Source organism: Amborella trichopoda, chromosome 8 (genome assembly GCF_054954075.1).
Source record: "Amborella trichopoda isolate Santa Cruz 75 chromosome 8, AtrichopodaSantaCruz75HAP2 v2.0, whole genome shotgun sequence".
Classification (NCBI taxonomy): Eukaryota; Viridiplantae; Streptophyta; class Magnoliopsida; order Amborellales; family Amborellaceae; genus Amborella; species Amborella trichopoda.
The window spans coordinates 5006702-5029916 of NC_142343.1; the positions used below are offsets into that span (position 1 = coordinate 5006702).

At 35.9% G+C, this 23215-nt stretch overlaps 1 protein-coding gene across 3 annotated transcripts; it reads right to left on the reverse strand.

Annotated features, from left to right (window-relative positions):
• Positions 1 to 3411: 3411 nt before the first annotated feature.
• Positions 3412 to 18932, reverse strand: LOC18436293 (delta-1-pyrroline-5-carboxylate synthase). Of its 3 annotated transcripts, none has more exons than XR_016060420.1 (20): positions 18672 to 18932; positions 16857 to 16928; positions 16592 to 16695; positions 16089 to 16191; positions 15693 to 15854; positions 13241 to 13518; positions 12778 to 12928; positions 12136 to 12300; positions 11311 to 11388; positions 11134 to 11223; positions 8118 to 8188; positions 7720 to 7806; positions 7507 to 7603; positions 7047 to 7150; positions 6768 to 6843; positions 6258 to 6408; positions 5977 to 6045; positions 4613 to 4679; positions 4182 to 4252; positions 3412 to 3840 (listed from the first exon to the last, which is right to left on the reverse strand). XR_016060420.1 is itself a non-coding variant. In XM_011625851.3 (20 exons), exons 1-20 carry the CDS (start codon positions 18726 to 18728, stop codon positions 3759 to 3761), a joined length of 2151 nt encoding a protein of 716 aa, XP_011624153.2. In that variant the 5' UTR covers positions 18729 to 18932; the 3' UTR covers positions 3412 to 3758. The 3 variants fall into 3 exon arrangements, 2 of the variants coding, with proteins under 2 accessions (XP_011624153.2, XP_088729580.1); XM_011625851.3 differs by having other exon boundaries at positions 8118 to 8204; XM_088873454.1 differs by lacking the exons at positions 12136 to 12300; positions 12778 to 12928; positions 13241 to 13518; ... (3 more) ...; positions 16857 to 16928; positions 18672 to 18932 and adding an exon at positions 11722 to 11824 and having other exon boundaries at positions 8118 to 8204.
• Positions 18933 to 23215: the final 4283 nt, after the last annotated feature.

Below are 23215 nucleotides of genomic sequence, written 5' to 3' on the forward strand. Positions count from 1 at the left end.
TACATTGCTTGTCTATATATTTAGAAGAAATATAGGAAATGCTTTACCAACATTTATTTATAAATTATCATTTCTTTCTTTTTTGTCACAAAATTCCACTGAAATGTGGAATTAAAGTCATCATCCTACTATTTCAAAAATATTTTCCAATTATAACATCATCACCATTCCAAAAAGATTTTCTAATAATAGCTTGTACGATTCTAAAGTCATCATGACAAAATTTACTATTTATTTTGCATGCCTTTGGCACTTACATGGAATCACATGTTCTAACATGATTAGACTTTGGTTTCAACATGATAAGTCATTGGAATAACATGATTTTATTATGATAAACCTTATTTTTATTTATTTTTTATAGAAGCCTTTAAAATGTCTCTCTATATAATTTCAAATAAATAATAAATTTATCATACCAAATTTAAAATCTTTATGGTAGTTATGGGAATAAGTGTAATTAACAAATTTGAGGAGAGGTATCTTACTTCAATTGAGCTTTTACTAATCTCTTATTAATCGCTTATAATTATAGGAAGAAGTGTGATTAGCAAATTCGAGAAGATGTATTTTATTTCAATTGACTAATCTCTTATTAATCACTTATGAAAATTATGCTCTTTTATTATGATTGTGTTGTGTAATTTCATTGATTATGATTGTGTTGTGTAATTTCTCATTGATTACCAATGATTGCTACAACCCAAATTAGGGATGCTTATCCAAATTGGGGATAAAGGGACAGTGAAAAAACTTATAAACGGAGTTTAGAAGAGAAAGTAGAAATGGATGTGAAGTTTAAAAAGAGAAAGTAAATCTTATAAGTAGAGTTTAGAGAGAAAGTAAAAATTAGATGATTGCCCCAATCCAAATTGGGGATACCCAAATTGGGTTAGATGATTGATACCATCCAAATTGGAAATAGATCGATGATTATCCAAATTAGGGATGCTTATCCAAATTGGGGATAAAGGGACAGTGCAAAAACTTATAAATGGAGTTTAGAAGAGAAAGTAGAAATGGATGTGAAGTTTAAAGAGAGAAAGTAAATATTATAAGTAGAGTTTAGAGAGAAATTGGGGATACCCAAATTGGGGATTGCTTTAGATGATTGCTACCATCCAAATTGGAGATAGATCGATGATTATCCAAATTAGGGATAAAGGGACGGTGCAAAAACTTATAAATGGAGTTTAGAAGAGAGTAGAAATGGATGTGAAGTTTAAAGAGAGAAAGTAAATCTTACAAGTAGAGTTTAGAGAGAGAGTATGCAAAAACTTATAAATGGAGTTTAGAAGATGAAGTAGAAATGGATGTGAAGTTTAAAGAGAGAAAGTAAATCTTATAAGTAGAGTTTAGAGAGAAAATAAAAATGGATGTGCACGGTTTGAAATGGATATGGACCGCAATGCGCAAACACTTATAAGTAGAGTTTTGGAGTTTAGACAGAGAAAAAAATATATAATTTAAAGTGGAGTTTATAAAGGGTTTAGAAAGTGGAGTTTAAAGAGAAAAATAAAAATAGAATTTAAAGTAAAAATGGAAAGTTGAAATGAAACGCAATATGCGCAAATACTTAGGAGTTTAGAGAGAGAAAATAAAATACTTCACTTATAGTTTGGAGGTTAGAGAGAGAAAAATGGAATGGAGTTTGGAGTTTAGAGAGAAAATAAAATAGAATTTAAAATAGAAATGGAAAGTTGAAATGGATATGAGACGTTTAGAGAGAGTTTAGAGAGAGAAAGTAAAATGGAGAGAGAAAATAAAATACTCTACTTATAATTGGAGTTTGGAGTTTAGAGAGAGAAAATAAAATAGAATTTAAAGTAGAAATGGATATGGGACGTTTAGAGAGAGTTTAGAGAGAGAGAAAGTAAGATGGCATTTAGAGAGAGAGTTTAGAGGGAGAGAAAGTAAACTGGAATTTAGAGAGAGAAAGTAAAATGGAATTTAGAAAGAACTTAGAGAGAAAGTAGAAATGAAGAGTTTAGAGAGTGGAGTTTAGAGGGAGTTTAAAATGGAGTGGAGAGTTTAGAGAAAGTAGACAAGTGGAGAAAGAAAGTAGATAAGTGGAATTTAGATGGAGTTTAGAGAGAGTTTAGAGAGAGAGAAAGTAGATAAGTGGAGTTTAGAGAGTTTACTATTAAAGGATATTGGTTTCACAGTCACAAATAACAACTTTTAAGATTCATGTATCCGTTGTTACGATTTGGATCACACTCAAATTTTACGAACGTGTCCATCTCTTCAAGACAAGTGTTTGGATATGTGGTACGTCTCGTGACGATGCCCAAGCAAGGAGAAAAGCTAGAGAGAAGATGATGATTTGTGAATAAGGTTGCAGGAAAATCAACAGCAGCATGACCCACTTAAGTGACTATATCATGACGCTCGTATACTCGATCGACACAAAACCAATTGTATTGCGTGCGTAAGGTGCAAGGCTATGTCTTTCCCAAACCATTATAAGTGGAGTTTGAAGAAAGTGGAAAGTTTGGAGAGAGAAAGAGTTTGGAGAAAGTGGAGTTTGAAGAAAGTTTAGAGAGAGAAAGTAAATAAGTGGTGTTTAGAGAGAGAGAAAAGTGGAATTTAGAAAGAACAATATAAATGGATAGTTTAGAGAGAAAAAATAGGGAGAGAGTAGGGTGAGAGAGAATGGACCTTTTAAGATTCATGTATCCCTTGTTACGATTTGGATCACGCTCAAATTTTACGAACGTGTCCATCTCGTCAAGACAAGTGTTTGGATATGTGGTACGTCTCGTGACGAGGCCCGAGCAAGGAGAAAAGCTAAAGAGAAGATGATGATTTGTGAATAAGGTTGCAGGAAAATCAACAACGGCACGACCCACTTGAGTGGCCATATCATGACACTTGTATACTCGATCGACACAAAACCAATTGCATTGCGTGCGTAAGATGCAAAGCTATGTCTTTCCCAAACCATTATAAGTGGAGTTTAGAAAAAGTGGAGAGTTTAGAGCGAGAAAGAGTTTGGAGAAAGTGGAGTTTGGAGAAAGTTTAGAGAGAGAAAGTAAAAAAGTGGTGTTTAGATCGAGAAAAGTGGAATTTAGAGAGAACAAAAGAAATGGATAGTTTAGAGAGAGAAAATAGGTAGAGAGTAGGGGTGAGAGAGAATGGATCTCCAAAAGGAGAGAGAAAATGAAAGTAGGGACAGAGATAATGGATCTCCAAGGCCCTAAGGATCTGCTCAGTGTTTAATTTTTATTTTTTAAATCTATAATGATCTTCACTTGTTTTGTCCAACAAACTTTTGCTAATATTTTATTGCATTTCATCCTTTAGTTGTTCTTCACCTGCACCCTAAAATCCGGGGCTATATATATTCAACAATGGAGACAGTTCGGAGGGGCTAAGATTAGGGAAAAATTAGCTATAACACAATGGAAAAGTGCATAAATAATTAATATTATCCCATTAGACTCAAAAAACATTGTAAGCATACACTTGTAAAGGAAAATTGAGCAAAGAATTTAGACTGATCCATTGTCTTCTAAGCATAGAGTTGTGAAGGAAAATTGAGCCAAGAATTTAGACTGATCCATTGTCAGAATACCGTTGTGAAGGAATTGTCCTATTATGTAAGGTAAGTACCAACCCAGTTGGACTAGGACTCCCATACACGTGATGAAAAATTGTCACACTAGAGAGAGAGGCTTCCACAATGCTCCCCTTAAACCTTCACGCCACCAAGTAGGTCAAACGCCATGGGCACTGGTGCGCTTAAATCTCCTTTCCTATGCATGCAGGGGAAGTTCCTTATGCGTATAGACTACCCTTTTGTCACCATCTACCACTTGCCCACTCCCTCTCAGAATCCTGCAAATGTAGGAAAGTAAAATCCAATATAAAATATTTCATTTTCTTATGACTTACATGACCAATAATCTGAGATTTAAAATCATTAATCAATTATCATTAGGGAAGCAAATATATTACCAAATATCTGTAATTTTTGGGGAAAAAAAACTATATCCACGAAAAAGGAACTGAGAAATCTAGGAAGTCACACAACCGATAATCAAGAGTACCCAGTCTATCAAGAGTACTTCTTCCAAAATTGGGTTGCTTTTGTGAACACCCATCAAGGACAACGTTGGGTGCTGTGTATGTGTATGCGTGTGTGAAGAGAGAGACATAGAGAGAGATTATGCATATACCATCGAGTTGTTAGAAGCCCTTCAACACCAACAGGTCCTCGAGCATGAATCCTCCCTGTACTTATCCCAACCTGCACAACCACAATATAAAACCAACACAAAAGTGAACATAAGACACTGAACAGTTAAGTGCTAGGGCCTGAAGCTGCAATTGAAGCCAAATTTCTGTACAAATTTGTTCCTAAAATAATGTTCTGATTCTAGGATAAAAGGAAAACCTCTGTTAAAAAATTTATGAGACTCTGTGGTGTAAAGGATTCAAAATTAAAAAGAGACACACCACTAGAAAATAAAAAGATCAAAAGCTTCGTACCGTATTGATATAGAAGGCTGAAAAATGGATGTAGTTCAGTTTTGTTGTGTGTGAATTTGTAGATTGTATGTGCCAACGAATTTTAGTTGGAATTTTAAGAGAGAGAGAGAGCAGTTACCTCTGCTCCAAGTCCAAAACGAGCCCCATCACAAAAACGTGTGCTTGCATTGTGGAACACAGCAGCACTGTCACAGACAGAACAACTCACAAATTTACAACATTATTTATAGAAACTAAGAGTACAACTTCTTCACTATGAATGACAACATAATAAATGAACAGGCAGTCAGCAATTTCGCGATCTCTATAGTCAAGAAACTTCAATCACTTCCAATTAAATGCGAGAGAAAATAGAGGAGGATTATATGATTAAGCCCATGTCAAAATTGGAAACATCTTATTACTATATAGGCACATAACATCATCGTCATCATCATCATCCAAGCCTTATTCCAATGATTGGGGGTCGGCTCAGGATTCATGATAAGAGTTGGCAAAATTTAATGATAGCTGCCTACCTAGCGCAATCCACCTTTTTTACCCCAGACTTGGGATGGATTAAGGGAAAGTTTAAGGTCCTCAACCTTATTACCCTACATGCAGCGCAGACCCAATATAACACATGTTAGGAGGTACGGGTTAGTTCAAGTGGATGACTAAAAAAAACAAAGGGGAGGCCCAAAAGGGCATAGTTGAAAATAGTGAAAACAGATATAGAGATTTATGAATGAGGGTATAGCTTTTGATAGAGCAGAATGGCAGACCAGGATTTGTGTAACCGACCCCAATTAGTTGGAAAAAGTCTCTAACGATGATGATTACCCTTATTAGACCATGTATAGGCACATAACAAGATCTTAAATAATGTTGTAAGAAGCTGACTTATTGGCCACTTTATTGGCAAAATACCAGTATTATCCATAACCTTGTCTTACTGGTTTTAACTATCATCCATTACATTCAATATAAAGGCCATTATCATCATCAATCATCTCTGGCCATTATTATAATGCAAACACCATTTTCAAAACCTTTGTATGCAGAGATAACATGAAAACGAGCAAAAGTTTTACAATGTCAAACTCTTACACCTATACCCACAAAAACATAAAGTTTCACAATGTCATTAACACAAACTCTTACACCTATACCCACAAAAACATGCGTGCACTATTATATAAAAATAGAACAAGGGCCAAAAAGTTTAAAGCAAACAATAATAAATAAACCAATTGACCATGCAAAAACATATTCCATTGGACCATTGGTGTCACCATCGAAATGAGAGATGATCATAGAGAGTGCAATCCACCAACAGAACATAACCCTTTCTGGTCCCACTCTATCTAACAAAGGTGAAATTGTTGAGCTTCACCCTTTCAATTACCATCCATCGATTCAGACGGTGATGACCCCAACAGACTATAATTTTTCACAGCATATGGCATTATAGTACAATTTCCATTTCATTATCCTGAATACCTGTCAACCTGATGAAGAAATGTTTCTGCAATTTCACAATCTTCGGCAATTATGCATTCCGTGTGTGCACTGTAGAAGACAATCAAGGTAGCTGTCAATATACAGTGGCATGCAAACTAAGCCCTGATCTGTTAAAAATCATAAACCAATACTTCACAGAGTAATAATTAAAGCTTTTCTAACATATACAGAATACATCTATAAAAGATATAGAGCCAACCCAAAACCTTTCCCCAATTTATATCATGACCAAGATCATTAAAGAGGATGTGAGGACATGCCTTCCATGACGATGTATATGATCAATGGCAGCAAACACATCATCCACTATTTCCACGGTACAAGCCAGTGAATTATATTCATGGTGGAAAGATGAAATCTGGGGAAGATCTAGTAAAGCACTGGCTCTGGGTCCACCGTATATGGTGACACCTGCAGTGGTGCATTTAATTTGTCAGAGCCAGAATACATTTTGTGGCTACATGCTGACAAGAAAAGAGAAACATAATCAAAATCATATGCAGAAACCATTTAATCTTTGGGATAACTTCAAAGATAAATATGCTGCATCAAAATACTCCAGCCAAGCATGCCAAATGAATTTCTTCAGAGAAGCACCTATGTGAAGCAATCTGGTTTCCAGGTTTCATTCTTCCAGGCAGTATTTTATGCGTGAAAATCCTAGTAGATTTACAAATGCCAAGGTGGGGACCACAAAATAAAGCATACGCCTCAAGTTTGAACAGTTCTGAGGCCAAGTAAGGAATTTGAAAATGGACAATGAGATGCACCTTCAACTTTGAGTTCTTGAATAAGTTCATTAAGACCGCCAGTCTGTGTCAAATGCTTATGCACAAGTAGAGTTTCCTAAGAAAAGGGAACACAATAAATCATAAGCAGCAACTTAATAGTCACAGGAATTGGAAAGAATCCATATTCTCCAAATGCATTAGAATTAAAAAGACAGCAAGGTTCATCAAGATGGAGAATTTTTCAGATTAATGTCTCTTGCAAAGGAATATGTGTAAGCATGGGCATCAGCAGCTTAGGGAATATAACCAAGAAGATACCATGGCATTGCAGGCTGCAGGATAATCTATCTTTGCATCCAAAACAATGCTCTTTGCCACATCCATATTAGCCGACTTATCAACATAAACATGACATATTCCATCTGGGCAGCAAATATTGCAATATTAGCTGCAAGTTCAAATCTATATACTCATACATTAATATTTTGTGAGCAGAGGTCCAAGCTCAGGATTCATAAAAGAAACTAATAAAAGAGCGAAAGGATATTATAGTACAAGTGGACAATGTTGCGCTCATAGTGCATTGAGGTCATCACCACCCAATGAAATAAGGATTTTAATGGAGAGATAGTAGGACTAGCCATTAGGTGCTGGTGGCCCCAACTCCACCTTTACAGGAAGGTGATGAACCCTATGGGGCAATAATATATCATGGTCCACTGGATTATAGAATATCTCTACTAAAGGAAAGAGACATGGCAATGCAGATATAGATTACCAGCATGCCCAAGGACAGGGATCTTTGTTGATTCCTTAATTTGAGAAACAAGCTTATTGCTGCCTCTTGGGATCACAAGGTCAATCACATCATCTAGCTGTAATTCATTCTTAAAGATTAGTCAAAGAAAAGAAACTTAAACCAACTTCAAAGAAAAGAACCTTAAACCAACTTTCCAACTCATAAATTGGAGTCCTCTTAATTCAATGCCACCTTGAGCAGGTCAGGAATCTCATCCCTTGAAGTTACGAGTCCAATAAGCTTGCTACCAACACTTTCCGGTATGGCTGCAGTGATTACCTAGAGAAAAAAATTGTGCATTACAAAAATTCAATGAACAAGGTATGCTACAATCCAATGGAATATGGAAAGACAGTCTATCCTGATCATCTTTTTACTCCGAAAAGACAGACAGTAAAGAGAGAGTGACCCCCTATTGGTGTCATCACCCATTTTAGTGATTCCAAATCTCTCCCACCGCCAGCTATCATTTCATTGGCTGGAGATGACCCTAACAGAAAATGGTTTACATTATCCATTGGATTATAGGATATTGTACCAGTATATAAACCATCAGTACCCTGAACCCATCCCGGCTAAAAATTACATACCTTGTGCAGGACCGCATTAGATCTCATGGCTTCCTTTCCTCCCTTGAGAAGGAGTCCATTCCCACTCCGAACTGCCAATGAAGCTATCTACTCAAATCACAAATGAATGATATTTAAGAAGGTACCAAAAAAGCATACTTCGAATGGAAAAGTAGAAAGGTAGATGCCACTCAATACACATACAAGCATTAACCAACATTTTAATTTATAATAATTAGCAGAAATTAGGGAATGGGGTTGGGACATGGGTGTTAGGCTGGCAGATGCCTCAACATGACGTCCCACCCTCCATTCCCACCGTTAACATGTCAAAAAAAAAAGAAGCATAAATTACTAGTTTTTCTTTAATATTAATAGCATTTACTAATATTACAGCAAGTAGAGGTTCTGAAATTGGTTAGTGGACTACAAACAGTTTGCTTCACTGCCCAAACAAAGATAAGGGATTTGATAAATTTCCCAAAAGATTTATTTCTGTATGAGAGAAATTTTTGAGTCCTGAACTTCAGTAAGATTAACTGCAGAGTCATCTAACATTTATGAAAAATATATTTAAAAAATGTTATGAGTAACATTTGGAATCGAGCATACAAGACAAATCAAAGCAAGGCTATATCTTGAACCCCCAAATATAAAAGATATCAAAGAACCACAGCCGTCACTGATTTCTTTAAAGAGAGAGTTCTCTTTCCAAAATGCTCTAGGTTCAAGACTTAAATCATAGGAAATTAGCACTCAATATCTCCATGATGCACAATTTGTGGACTATGAGCAGTGCACGATGTAGAGAACTTATTGAACATTCCAGGACAGTCTCTACTCTAGTTTTCCTCAAAGCAAAAGTACTTATCTAGGGAATATAAAATAGGTGAAACGGGAAGATAATGAAACCAAACACGAGTTCCTCCACTAACCTCAATCATGCCAATACAGATCTTTGCCTCAAGTGAGTCAATGCTCTAGCCGTAAATCAGAATTTGACATAACTATTAGTTCAAAAATAACATTCAGGCACTGAGTCAATTCATGCACTAATGATTCGGTGCAAATGAATCATTAGTCTATATTGTAAAAGGAAAACCTTATAGAAAAGGGAAAGCTTTCTATGTTCCCCCTACAACATAGAAGTTCCATCCTCCCCCTACCATCCAGCCGTCCATTTTTTATCAAGAGAGCCACTTACCGTTTGATCTTAGATCCGACGTGTCAAAAGTATTTTATTTTTAGTTTTTTTAATACAATTTTTCTGAATATGAAATTTGGTATGTGCCATCCTCTCAATGGGGCGCACCTATAAAAAATATTAACAATAATTTTTCGATAAAAAAATAATGACCAAAATACCCCTTGAAACTTTCAGGGGTATTTTGGTCATTTTATTTCATTGAAAATATTTTTTTTATATTTTTCGTTAGTGCGAGTTTAATAGAGGAATGGATGTCCAAAATTTGGTGTCAAAATAGTTTATAAAAAAAAAATTAAAAACAAAATAGGGTAGAGACATAACATTGTGATTGGGGCAATCTTAGCCCTCCATTAAAAAATGGAGGGTTGGATAAAGGGGAGGATAAAACTTCTATGTTGTAGGGGAAACATAGAAAGCTTTCCCTGTAGAAAATATCCAGCTGCCCGTGCATGATATGAGTGAAAGTAGACTTATAATAATAAAAAGTAATATACTTGGGTGAAATTACTCGAGGTCAATGGCCTCTAAGAGTGGAAGATCTATAAAGAGAAGAGATGATAAGGATGAAAAAGATAACATGTCTAAAATGGATACAGACCCATCTATATGGGTTTCTGAATCCGAGAAAAGCCTTCTGTGGCAGTGACCAACTAGAAACTCGAAGGTTTAAGTAGACTAGAGGAACAAACATGTATGAGGTTAATTTGGCTGCAAGTGTAGAATGAACTCTTGTATGGGAAGCTATTGAAGTTGTGTTCTCTTATGAATGGGAAAACTCAAGGCCATACGGCTCGCTTCCCCTGTCTGAGTCACCAGCTTCCTGCTCCCCAGAAATGTGTATGAAAATAAAACCCTAACAGCAGGGTACTACACACATGTACACGAGCCCACACACACACAAAGACAGCTCAAAACCATAGATAAGGGGACCCTTTGGACCCCAAATTTTGGGGATAAGCCCTACTCATTCCAGCACCCAAGCCACAAAAGAAAATTTTTAATAAGCATCCTACAAGCACCTAACAAAAACCTTCCACAACAGTGAACACAGATCAACCAATTTTGTTTGACAACCAGATCTAGGCCTTACAAAACTCAAACTTTAGTTTTTTCTTCAATTTTTTTATGGTGATGATGAGGCAATCTACAAAATTTGGGGGTCAAACAAACCCCTTTAAGCCTCAATCTAACACCATTTTAGAAAACTTGAAATGGAAAACCCTATTCACTGCATTTTTTCTCTCATTAAAGGAACCATTTCAAAAAATAATAAATTGACCAAAATGCCTCTGAAACTCTCAAGAGTATTTTGTTCAATTTCCTTTTTTCTGAATTAATTTTCTATGTTTCTTAGGTGTTCCACAGTGAGTCCCACACACCTCAAAATTTCTATAAAATAAAAAGTTTAAAATTAAAATTCAACAACCTACACACAACCATCGCAGTCCATTTTCTTCCCTTCTAATATGAGACGTTGAGCATATACAATATTGAAAACGCGAGCTAACATTAAAAATCATATTTCATATACATGTGTGTAAAAAAAAAAATATTGAAGGTCCATTTGGGAACACATAAAGCTCCGATGATTCATATAATAGTTAGATTGACTATTTGACATAAATACAAGCAAAGAACCTGAATTGAAAGCAAATATCACAAAAATGAATTGATTTGCACATTATCTTTGACCAACATAAGCCAACTTCATAAACTCATATGAACCATCGATAAGACACATTTTCCAATGAAACTGAAGATATTGTAGCAGATAAATTCATATTGTGCAATATCATGCACTGACTATTAAGTTAGAAGCAAGAAAATCACCTGGACTAGTGCATCTGGGCGAGATTCAAAAACAATCAAAAGTACACCCAAAGAACTTGATGTTTTCTCCAATATGAGACCATCAGCAAGCTGTATCCAAAAGTAGAACTTCAGAATTTGAAGACACAATGACTGAGGAAATAAAATAAAATAAAAAAAGAAAAATTCTCACCGCACCTCTGTTCTCTTTAGGACTTGGCCAATTGGTTCTTCCATGTCTGCAAGTTTACGAATATTTTTTGCCAGACTTGCTATCTGCAGAAAAATGGAAGAAAGGTTTAAATAAATAATAGGAATGGTAAAATATTTCAATAAAGCTCATGGAGAAAGAGCAATTAAAACATAAAAAGAAGGCAACGACTACATTTGTTTTTTTGGTTATAATTAAACATGACTCGTTGTGAAGGTGCATACATGTTGAACTAGATATCTAGATAGAGTCGTGTACAGTTGAGGCGGAAAGAGTGAAAAAAGATGACATCTCAAAGATTGAACAAGAGACTAGTCTAGAATTTATAGAAAGTTATTTTCCTGATTCCATAGTTGCAAAAATAATTAGGGGAAATATAGTAACAATATTTGGCAAACCTGCAACGATCATGCAGGTGTAAATCCAGATATTTGAAATATCAGCACAGCACTTGGACACATCAATTTTTCAAATGACGTATACTGACAATATTTGGCAAACCTGCAATGATCATACAGGTGTAAATCCAGATATTTGAAATATCAGCACAGTACTTGGACACGTCAATTTTTCAATTGACTTCTACTCCTCATTTAAGTTTTGTCCACGATTTAAACAGCGGTCTGCTAGTCATTTTCAAACAGGTCAAGATACTGCAATGTTATTTCAAGTTTCTGAACCAGCTGCATGATCTATGCAGGTGTTTCAGATACTGCTCTGCTATTTCCTTCAAATCATAGAACTGGACTAGGATCGAAGCTTGAACCTTAGGTACACTTGTGGCAATCCTAGAAAAAGATAATGGGGCTTACTTTTCCAGGCCTTAGTGTCAATCGTGAAACCAATGACTTCTCATAACCAGCTTGTTGTGCAGCAATGACATCGGCATCATTCTCAACTTTGATCAAGGCCTCATTTGCTTCTAAAGCGTCGGCTATGCCCAGCAAAATTTTCCTTCTTTCCTCAGAACTCAGTGTCTATGAAACACAAGCGTTTCACCATTCAATTTTGCATAAAATTAGTGTTAAGGATGTTCTTAGTCAAAATGCTTGAACGAAAGAATAATAGTTAATAAAAATATGGTGCCTGGAACACCTGCATAAACCATATAGCAAGTCCAAAGACTTGGGGTTTCAAACCAGTGCCCGGACACCACATTTTTCTTGAAGGACCATTTTACCCCTGTTCATACAGAATATTCTACTAGATTACTGTCGTTAGGGGGACTGGTCCAGACAGTGCTTTGACATTCCAAGTTTCTGGAGCACATTAAAAATTTAAACAGGTGTTCATGCACTGTTTTGCTATTTCTCCTTAAACGAAGAAGGTTCGTCTCAACAGGCTATGCTTGTAAATGCATATAAAATATCACTATAGACATGGAACAAACCTAAGAGTCACGGAAAAAAATTAGAGGCATCTAAGGTTCTAAAAAGAAGGTGCAAACATATAACCTGCAGGCGCCTAGAACAATCCCTAGCAGCAATTGCCATCTCGCGTGCACTAATTTCTTTAGAAGAAGCCCACAAGTGTGCATCCTGATGAAAAAGAGTCCCAACCCTTTCACCTTGGAGTACTTTTATTACACCATCTAGTGAATAACCACTAATTTGTGCCACCCAAAAAAAAAAAAAAAAAAAGAGGATCAGAAATTAGTACAGAATACAAATATGCTCTTCAGTACACATAGAAAACCAAAGTCAAGAAAATGATGAAATCGAATGATAATAATAATTAAAAAAAAAAACGTCTTATATTACCAGTAAACTGGTGCCCTTTAATAAACTATTCACATATCAATTTTAAGTCTAAGAAATATCAAAATTAGCAATAGCTTCAACTTCACCAACCATTGTCCACTAGCTAAAGTTAGATTAAAGAGAGATTAGCAAAGAATCTGAGGATTGTTTAACTTACCTAGTAATAACAACAGGGGTACCAGCGGAAGCTGCATATACAGCAGCCTTTACTTTAGCAGTCATGCCGCCTCTTCCCACCCTTGACTTGTCCCCAAATGTGATTTTCTCATAATGCTTTTCTTTGATATATGTATGGATAAGCTTTGACTTAGGTTCACCAGGAGGACCACTATACAAGCCCTCAACATCACTCAGCAAAACAAGAAGATCAGCCTTCAATTCTAATGCCAATAGAGCAGCCAAACTGTCATTATCCCAAAAGATCCCAGAAGAATCCTGCAAAAAGCTTATAATCAAAACAAACATATCAAACAAAAAGACCCATTACAAACAAATTAATGGTTTTGAGCTCTACTTTCAGATGTATTATACACAAGGGAAGACATTCCACAAACGGATATTTGTAATTCCAAATGAATACTTTTAGCCTGGAGGCTTTCCAAACAAATGGGTATAAGCCTCTACAGAACCACCTATTTCCTCCTCCAATTGAATTCTTTGTCTGACAGAACAAGTAGAATAGGAGAGTTTCTACATATGTCATGTTAAAAGAGAGGAAGGGGAGACAACATCCCCTCAAACTATATTAAAAAAAAGGCAACATCCCCTCAAACTCTCTCTTTCTTTACTTTCTTAAGAATCAGAACCAATCTATATACCATATCCAGGGCAAGTAAATCAGATGCTCCAGGTACTTCTCCATGAACTCCCCTGTCCCCACGAGCCCAGAGAACCACATTTAAGGCCATTCACCCCATGAATAATATTTAAGGGACCCCATATACTAAAAGGGCAAGAGAAGAATAATATAATAGTCCTAAGTATGCTAAGGACGGTCATTGCCACTACAGTACACAAAAATAAGTTCCTAGATAAGTTGTTACTTCCACAACTTCCAATATAGTTGGCTATATTTTGCCCCATCCAGATGCTGATTTTGAACAATGCCATTTGCCTCTAACTGATAAAAGCTGATTAAGCGTAACTAGAAGTCTGATTGATAAATGAGGCACCACAAAGTTAAGATATTGGCAAATGGTTCCCCCTTTGTCGCAAGCCCAAAATTGTGCCCAGAGGATCCATGGTAGAGCATCTTTAAACATTAAGGAGACAATCCAGTTACAATGCTCACAATTTTGTGTTTCCTGTTGCATAAATTGCCTCTACACGGGTGAAATATGTTCTCTAAGTGTTCCTTTTTCTGGTAGTTATTAACACATAAAAACAAGAGCAGTAGCATCAGGATGCACCCTTGAACTTCTATGCTACATTCAGTTGTACCAAAAGGGACAAAAAAACTAAAACATTTAGAAAGGAAGATCATAGTAGAAGGATCAGTTTGCACAGTAAGTGCTTCTCTCAGGACTCAACAGTTCTTAACAGCGATTAATGCACGCAAAAATGCATGCAGCCCCTTTGTGCATGTTAGTCCAGCTCATATATACTCAATCAAGTAAAGAAATCTAGTTCCAGTCTCAAAAAAGATCACACGGTTTGGGTTGAGATAATCCAGGCCATTGAATTTCATGTTAGAGAATGTCTAAGTGAGCCTGTTCTATAGTCAATACGGAGCATTTTATTCTTCGGCTATAAATGTCGACAAATATAGGGGAAGCAACATATTTTCTACATCAAACCCAAAACCATGAAAAGAACTGTTACAATGAATAGCCCCTGAAACATACAATGCGATTATGATTCAAACAAGTGAATCAAAGAAATTAACAATCCTAGCTATCACATTCGTGCCTCATATGAAACAGATGGGTTAGACTAAGGACATGCGTTGGCTCTCACGATCACACTAGTGCTTCTTATGAACCACTTGAACAACCATTGTCACTCACATGTCTTACAGGCCCCTTCCTCAATAAACAAGCAGCTCTAAACTACAGGTAAAACTTGTCTTAAAAATTCAACCACCCAGTTATCATGAGAATGGTAAGAATATCTAATTATTTATTTGGTTTAAACAACTATATCCAACTCTCATCTATTTTCTAGAGGGGTTAACATTATACATCTGACATTCATTTGACCATAGAGTCAGAAAATGATAGACCAGGGCACTTGACTAACAACTCTCAGAATACCCAAACAATAGTAATGGAGAGATCAATTTAGAGGTACAGAAAGATTTATCAGAACTACTGATATCATTATGGTAGGCATTACCCTCATTAAGGGATATTCTAGTAATTATCACCATTGTAGTTCTAGAAACATGAACCAGGAATCTCTAACATTGATAAGATAAAAATCGTACAAGTAACAATAACCCCAAACCCTTGAAACTAGCAAAACAGATACATTCACAGTATTATTAAGAAACAGAAAGGTCGTCTCAAAAAGACATTCCCCAAAAGAGGTACACGGAAGAAGTATCCCCTACCAAGACAATGCATACAAGGTGTAGCTTTGTGAAAGAAACATAAGTACATGAATCTCACCTCATATGGAGCTCTCCTTGTACTTACTGCATCATTTTCATTGAAAACAGGAACAACCCTCAGATTTAACAAGGAATTCACTGTTTCAGTGAGCTGCATCCTAAAATCTGAGTCCTTGAAATCATTATCAGTCACAAGAAGTTGCGATGATGTAACATCTAACTGCACAAAGAAATAATGAGAAGGCAATATATTTTCTTGGACAGCAGTTACAAAGTCAACAATATAGAGATTATAGGGATAAAGATACTTTGATTAGGCCACAGATACGTTATCACTTAGACCTTAAATTGATGTTCCAATCCAACCCAAGCTCAAAAACAGTTTGTTTTAGAAATTAAATGTTGAGAAGTAAGCATGTATCAACTCATTTCTGACTCTAGATTCCATTGATACCTGACTAAACAAGACATCATAGAGAGCCATAAGGCCATTCTGCCCAACAGCTGCACAAGCCTTTCCATCAAGCTCAAGTTGCGGTTTCTGGAGATCAGCAAAGCTGCAAAAGAAGAGAAGTGTTCATGGAAAACATAGCACATATGAAATAGAATCCATTACAGCGTATCTATCCAAACAAACCTAAAATAACATATCCATAGTTTCATACATACATGCATGCATAGATTCATATATGTATAAAATGCATAAACACCTATATATATGTATGCTTGTGTGTGTACATATGTCTCTGTGTGTGGGTTACTACTAGGATAGGAACCTAGATACATAAATATATCATTATTTTACGCATCATCCAAATTCCAATTCAAAAAAATATTCTGCACACAAAGAAAAGATGCCATAATAATTGGCATGCAGCTCCTAGACCCAGAGTAAAGCAAAATTGGATAGTTAAGATTTTACATTATAGCCAAAAGGTAGTGGTGAGCTATAAAAACCTGCTATTTACTAGTCTGCGGTATCTAAGGCGCTGGCGACCAACACCAACAGCACCAGATGTCACCAAAATAACTTCCAAACCCTGAGAGTTCAATTCTTTTACCTACACGTGATTGGAGAAATAATTATACATATAAGCTCTAAGGAATCACAAAGTAACAATGGGGCTTACCAATAACTGAAAAGGAATATAAGAAAATATCAATGTAAATGAAAGAAGATAGATTTTCTATCACAATGCCAATAGATTATAGCCAAAAATACCTGCTCACAAAGTGCTCCAACTCTGCCAAGTGCTAATCTTCCATCCGATCTGGTAACAACAGCCGTCCCGACCTTTGATAATAGGAAAAAGCATTAACATAATCTCATAAACAAGAAGCATTCTAGTATAGAGAAAGATCACTTGGGTATACAATGATAAGTCAAAAATAGTTTATTGCATTCCCAAAAACAAAAGGAGTATAGAATTCAACATTCTAAAGGCAAGTTTACAGTTGCACATAATCCAAATTAAGGCCCACAAATCACCATAGAAAAATGTACACGTAATGTGTGTGATATAACCTATCTCTAAAAGAACATCTAAAATTATCGAGATAGTATAACACGGTTACTAATACTACCATCCTGTTTAATAACACTTACATCCCAAACACCCTAACAATGTTTTTAAACTCGCTTGACCTCAGACTCAGCCCTGGCCCAAGCCGAGTAACTCGGCTGAGTCCAGGTGAACTTGGTCAAGTAGTGTATAGTTTCCAAAAGACCCTAAAAATTAATCCAAAAATATTGTTGAAAGAAAATAAAAATAGTGAAAGTGAAACAAAAACAAAGGCAACATGAAAGTTCCAAAAAAGTAAAAAAAAAAAATCTAAAACATGACATAGAAAAAATGGGTTTACGGTTAGACATTTTGGAAAAATCCAAAAACAGGAGAAAATATAAAAATAAGACAGCTGACAAGAAAAACTCCCGAATCATTCCAACAAAAATCCAATTTTTACATAATACTTCCACATTTTCATATAATTTTTACAATTTTTTTTTTTTTTGAACGGCCCAAGTTGCCAAGTTGAGTACCGGAATGCAACTTGGGCCATCATCATCATAGCATTTTCCCAATTAATTGGGATTCGTGTAGCCGATCCCAATTAATTGGGAAAAGGCCATGATGATGATGATGATGGCCCAAGTTGCATTCCGGTACTCAGCTGGGGAAGGAGCTAAATCCGAGTAATTTGACCATGGATTCGGCTGAGTTTTCAATCTGAGTTTTCAATCACTGCTCCATAAATTTGGCAATTGAAGGGGGGTTGATGTCCAAGATGGGTGACAGTGTTGAGCTCTAATTGTCTCTTCTCCTTTATTTGAAAAGAAAAGAATCTACTTGTTTAACTTGTATTGTCCAAGATGGGTGACTATGACTATTCACAATATTCGACACACAAAACTTGAAGACGGACCACAATTACTTCCGAATATTCTAGTATAGTTGACTTAATCCATCGGATTGAAAGATAAGGAGTTTTCATTAGAGGCACATGCTAACTGATTATTAATTAAATAGAATAACCAGTAGCTCAATCATGAGTGCAAGTCAAATCTGAATCCGCTGCAAAAACTGTGAACCAGCATTTTAAGTTACATCAAGTTCCATACAAAGTCATTATTTACAAATACTGAACTATAAAATACCTACACAGATTTACTAGAACAACCTCATTTTTCTTGAATTCGGAACCCAAATCAACAAAAAAACTGAATAAAAAAAATCCAATAAACAATCCCATTTTGCTTGAATTCAAAGATCAAACTAAAAAGACCTCATTCGCCTAACTACTACCCAATAAGAAAGAATCAGTAAGAAAAGGCAACGCAGCATCAGAAAACAACTAATTTCAACAATTTATCAGGCTTTCACGAATAGCCAAAAAGAAAAATGAGTTTAGAAACTTCAGTAAAATGCAAGAAGTTTGCAAGGTTGAATAAAGGCTAAGTTACAAATTCATACAATGATCAAATCAAGATACTATGTTTAGTCCACTAGAATAAAATAGAGAGAGAGAGAGAGAGCACCTTGATAATCACTCGTTTTACATCTTTGAGAAAAGCTCGGGACGGATCCTTAGACATTTTCGCTGCCTCGTCTTCAGACTGGAATCAGCAGTTCCAGTTCTTGTGTGGAGAGAAGTTATTGTTTAGAGAGTAGGTGATGAGAGAAAGAAGGATAAATATGAGAAGAAACTATAGTGTTCTCACTCCAGCGGTGAACTCAGAAACCGGGCGATTTAACCGGTAACCTCCCGGTGAAATCGGAACCGGCATGTTGCTCCTTCTGATAAGTACTCGCGCCTTCTTCTATTTCGTTTTTGGAAAATTGTTTCATGCGGGCTGGACCGCATGACTACTTGTGCGGTCCATAAAAGTGTAAAGCATCTATATGAAAGATAGACGCAAGTAGGTAATCAATCTGAAAACAATAAAAATTAATAGTCTAAATGTTTTTTTACTAAAATTATTTATAATTTTTAAATTTTATTTATTTTTTCGTATTGATGATATCTATATTAGAGATTACATATCTTTAAAAATTAAATTTCATTTCAAAAATAAATTTATTAATAGATCCGCATTTCCATATTTGTGGACTTGACCTAATAGAAACCGGGCCCTTTTTGTTTTTGTTTCACGAGAAAAGGGCACGACTCTCACATTAGGGATGTCCTTGAGTTTTAAAAAGGACAAGGTTTATATAAGGGGTCAATATTATATTATGGATGTAAGTTGCACTTCAAAACCATGTCGAATAGACAATTTCGACACTGTGAAGCCTTGTGATGGTATGAAAATTTACTGTTGATCCCAACTATGAAATTTAAAGTTTCAGAAATGGTGATGATCAAGTAGATCTATGAACACTTGAAAATGGACTGTCCAGATAATGTGTTAGAATATGAACCTAACAACAAAGTATGGCTCGAAAAACTGGCTCTATGTTTTCTTTTTTTTCTTTTTTTTTCTTTTTTTTTTTCTTTTAACTAATCAAGTTAGGCAAGTCATGATTAGGCTAGTGCTCATGGCCAAGCCGGAGGTCGCCTCAATTGAGGGCCAACCCGGCCCAAGCCCAAGCCGTTGCAGAACATAAAGGTTGTGTTTGGCAATTTTGTAGTGCGTAGGTTAAAGCATTCCAAAGTTGTTTTAAGGTTTCCATGGTGCCTCCATTTACTTAAAGGGTGTAGTTTGTACAAGGTTGGGTCCTAAACAATCAAAGTAAGAGCACCTTTAAATAGTATCTAAATATGTTATTTCAATACAAGAAATCTTTGTGATGATCTAAAAATATATTTTTATTTCTAATTATAAAATTTAAAGCTCCAAAAATAGTGCTTGAAATTCTGGAATCCAAATATAACCACTGGAATATTTTCAAATGAATAAATTTTAATTTTAAGTTTTTCATCATCCATATCATTCCCTCTAAAAATTGAATGGCTCAAGTGCAATCTTGGGATGCCATTTCTTCACATAGAGCGTGAGAGTTAAATTGTTTTACTTTGTGATTGGTGCTGGGTTCTAGAGATCACATCCCCAAAATTTAAGAACTAAAAGATTATTCTATTGCAGAAATTTTCCGAGGGAATAGATGGACAGTATATACTCCCACGGGAGTAGAGAACATATACGAGTCGGCACGCCTAATGTAATAGTATTATTTTAATAACATATTGTGGACTTATGACTAGGGTTTAACACTGGAGCAAGGATTGTGAGCCGCCATGGATTAGAGGTAGGCGGATGATGATAACTTGTGCATATGAAAAGTATTTGAGAAGGCTGCTTCCAAGATTCTTCCCCACGGAAGATCAAAGCGACCTCACTTTTTTCTTTAGAGTACTTATTGTCTCCTCGCGGTAGAGCATACTGTATGCTTACACCATAAAGCAAAGGTATTTTAGGACCCGCATTAGATCACGGGACAAAATATATAAGAAAAATGTGATTTTAACATACTTCAATATTAGGAGGATAGAGTGTTTTAAAACACGGATCAATGGGGTGGATCACCTATGCATTGATTTTGATCTAGTTTGGCCGGATTGACAATCCAAATCTGCAATCCATCAAAATAAAAAATTATAAAGATTAAGGCAGAACTTGTTCACATGTTTTATTGATAATTTTAAAAAAAAAATTCAAATTGAATATGCATAGTGTAGCTTGCTGATGTAATCCAAGAATCAGGTGAGCCACAATCTCAATTGACGATCCCCAATCTCAATCGATGATTCCGATCTGGATCAACCATTTTGCAAGCACTCAAATGTTATTTCTTTAAGCAAGTTCATGTGAATTTTCGACTTGAGAAAACCTCCAAAGTTCGGTTCTTGAACTAGATAGGATTTTACCCAAGTGCATAGCTCATATGCTCCGCAGGAGCATATACTTTTATTGGCTTTCCCGCATAGTCAGGGGCCATTGGCTCATCTTGTGGAAAGTAATTTGCAAACTAGCAATATTCAGGTACCATTGGCTCATGAAAAGTAATTTGTATCAAGCTATCAGTATTTATTTAACTATAAAAAATTACCAGTAAACAATATCATGCATGTAAATATTGCAAAACCATGGAAAAATAATTAGAAGATTAAGAAGCCTCACTTTTTATCAATGTCTAGTTCTTTCTCTTCCAACTTATGGAATTACATTATAGTTTCAAACTCCCATCTACAATCTCTCCCATTTTCTTTTTTACTCTAACCATTTTGACATGTCCAAAAAACAAGTAGTTGGGAAAGGGAACAAGTAGAAGTAGTTGGGAAAGGGGCTGGTGGTAGAACTCTCATGCTTAGTTACCACGTTGTAGTTTTCAATTCTACCGATATCCTCACAAAATTAAGGGAAAATAAGGGAAAATATCTCGATACTCTTTATGTTTAGGTTTCATTTCACAATGGATCTAAGGTTTTAAAAAATATCTTGGCACATAAAGATTGTAAATTTTATTTCTTTTAACCCCTTGAGCCACTTTAAACATGTTTTCTTAGGCCAAATAAATATAAAAATGCATGCTTTTTTTGAAAGTTATCGTCCTAAAGTTCTCTCTCTTTCTCTTTCTGTCTTTCCCATCTCTATTCCTTCACGCTCTCTCCTCCCCTCTCTCATCAGGTTTTCCATGTCTCTCCTCTTACCTTTTCCCTCTCTTGTCACGTTTCCCATCTCTCTCCCCTCATTCTCTCTCCTCCCAAATAAAAAGAGACTCCTCCCACATAGCTCTCTCTTCCACTCTTTCATCACGTTTCCCATTTCTCTCCTCTCTCCTTCCCTCTCTCGTCATGTTTCCCATCTCTCTCCCCTCACCCTCTCTCCTCCCAAATAGAAAGTGACTCTTACCAAATAAAAGAGAAGTGCTTGGATAAACACATGTTTTTTCCCTCACTCTCTCTCCTCCCAAATAAAAATAAAAGTATTTGGATAAACACATGAAAAGAGAGATTTGGATAAACACAGGATAATCTCTCCTCCCCCTCTCGTGCTATCTCTCTCCTCACAAATAGATCCTCCCCCTCTCGTCACGTTTGCCATCTCTCTCCTCACAAATACAAAGTAATTATGCATAAAAAAGTTTTCTATCCCTCTCCTCATACTCTCTACTCCCAAATACACAACATTTCTCATACTCTTTCTTCCCAAATACATCTCTCCTCACACTTTCACCTCCCAAATACACAACATTTCTCATCTCTCTCCTCATACTCTCTCCTCCCAAAATACACAGTAATCTCTCATCCCAAATACACAATACATAGTACACAAAACGAGAGGTGTTTGGATAAACACATGAAGGAGAGAGAAAAGTGTTTGGATAAACACTGGAGGAGAGAGATGCTGGGCGTTTACGCCGGAGGAGATATGCGAAATGCTTGATGGTGTGAAGTTACCGAGGAGAGAGAGAAGTGTTTGGATAAATATAAGGAGAAAGATGTGTTTGGATAAACATAAAGAAAAGAGAGGTGTTTGGATAAATATAAGAACAAAGATGTGTTTGGATAAACATAAAGAAAGAGATGTATTTGGATAAATATAAGAGGTATTTGGATAAATATAAGAAAAAAAAAGTGTTTGGATAAACATAAAGAGAGAGAGGTGTTTGGATAAACATAAGAGGAGAGAGAGATATTTAGATACACACGTGTTTATCACGGGAGGATCTCTCCTCCCTTTCTCTTGCTATGTTTCCCATTTCTCTCCCCTTACTCTCTCTCTTCCTCCATAAAAAATACACAGTAAGTATACTGAGAGAAAGAGAAGTGTTTGGATAAACACATGAAGAGAGAGGGGTGTTTGGTTAAACACAAGAGGAGAGAGATACTTGGTGGTGTGAGGTTATCGGGAAGAGAAAGAGGTGTTTAAATAAACTCTAGAGAAGCGAAAGGTGTTTGGATGATCTCGGGAGGAGAGAGAGTGAAAACAACAGAGAGAAAGAGAGAAATTTGGGATATATAAATGAAGAGAGAAGGGATTGGGTTTAGAAAGAACATGTCCTTCTCACATTTGTTTAGGTTAAAAAATATATTTAAAATGGCCACGGGGTTGGAAGGTATTTTCTAAAATCTTAAGTT

Coding starts and splice junctions, on each gene's coding strand:
- LOC18436293 (XM_011625851.3), bottom strand. CDS start 18,728: ATGTCTAAGGATCCGTCCCGAGCTTTTCTCAAAGATGTAAAACGAGTG. Junction 12,301..12,777: donor ATTGTTCTAGGCGCCTGCAG/GTTATATGTTTG, acceptor TGTGTTTCATAG/ACACTGAGTTCTGAGGAAAG. Junction 11,224..11,310: donor AAGTCCTAAAGAGAACAGAG/GTGCGGTGAGAA, acceptor TTTTGGATACAG/CTTGCTGATGGTCTCATATT.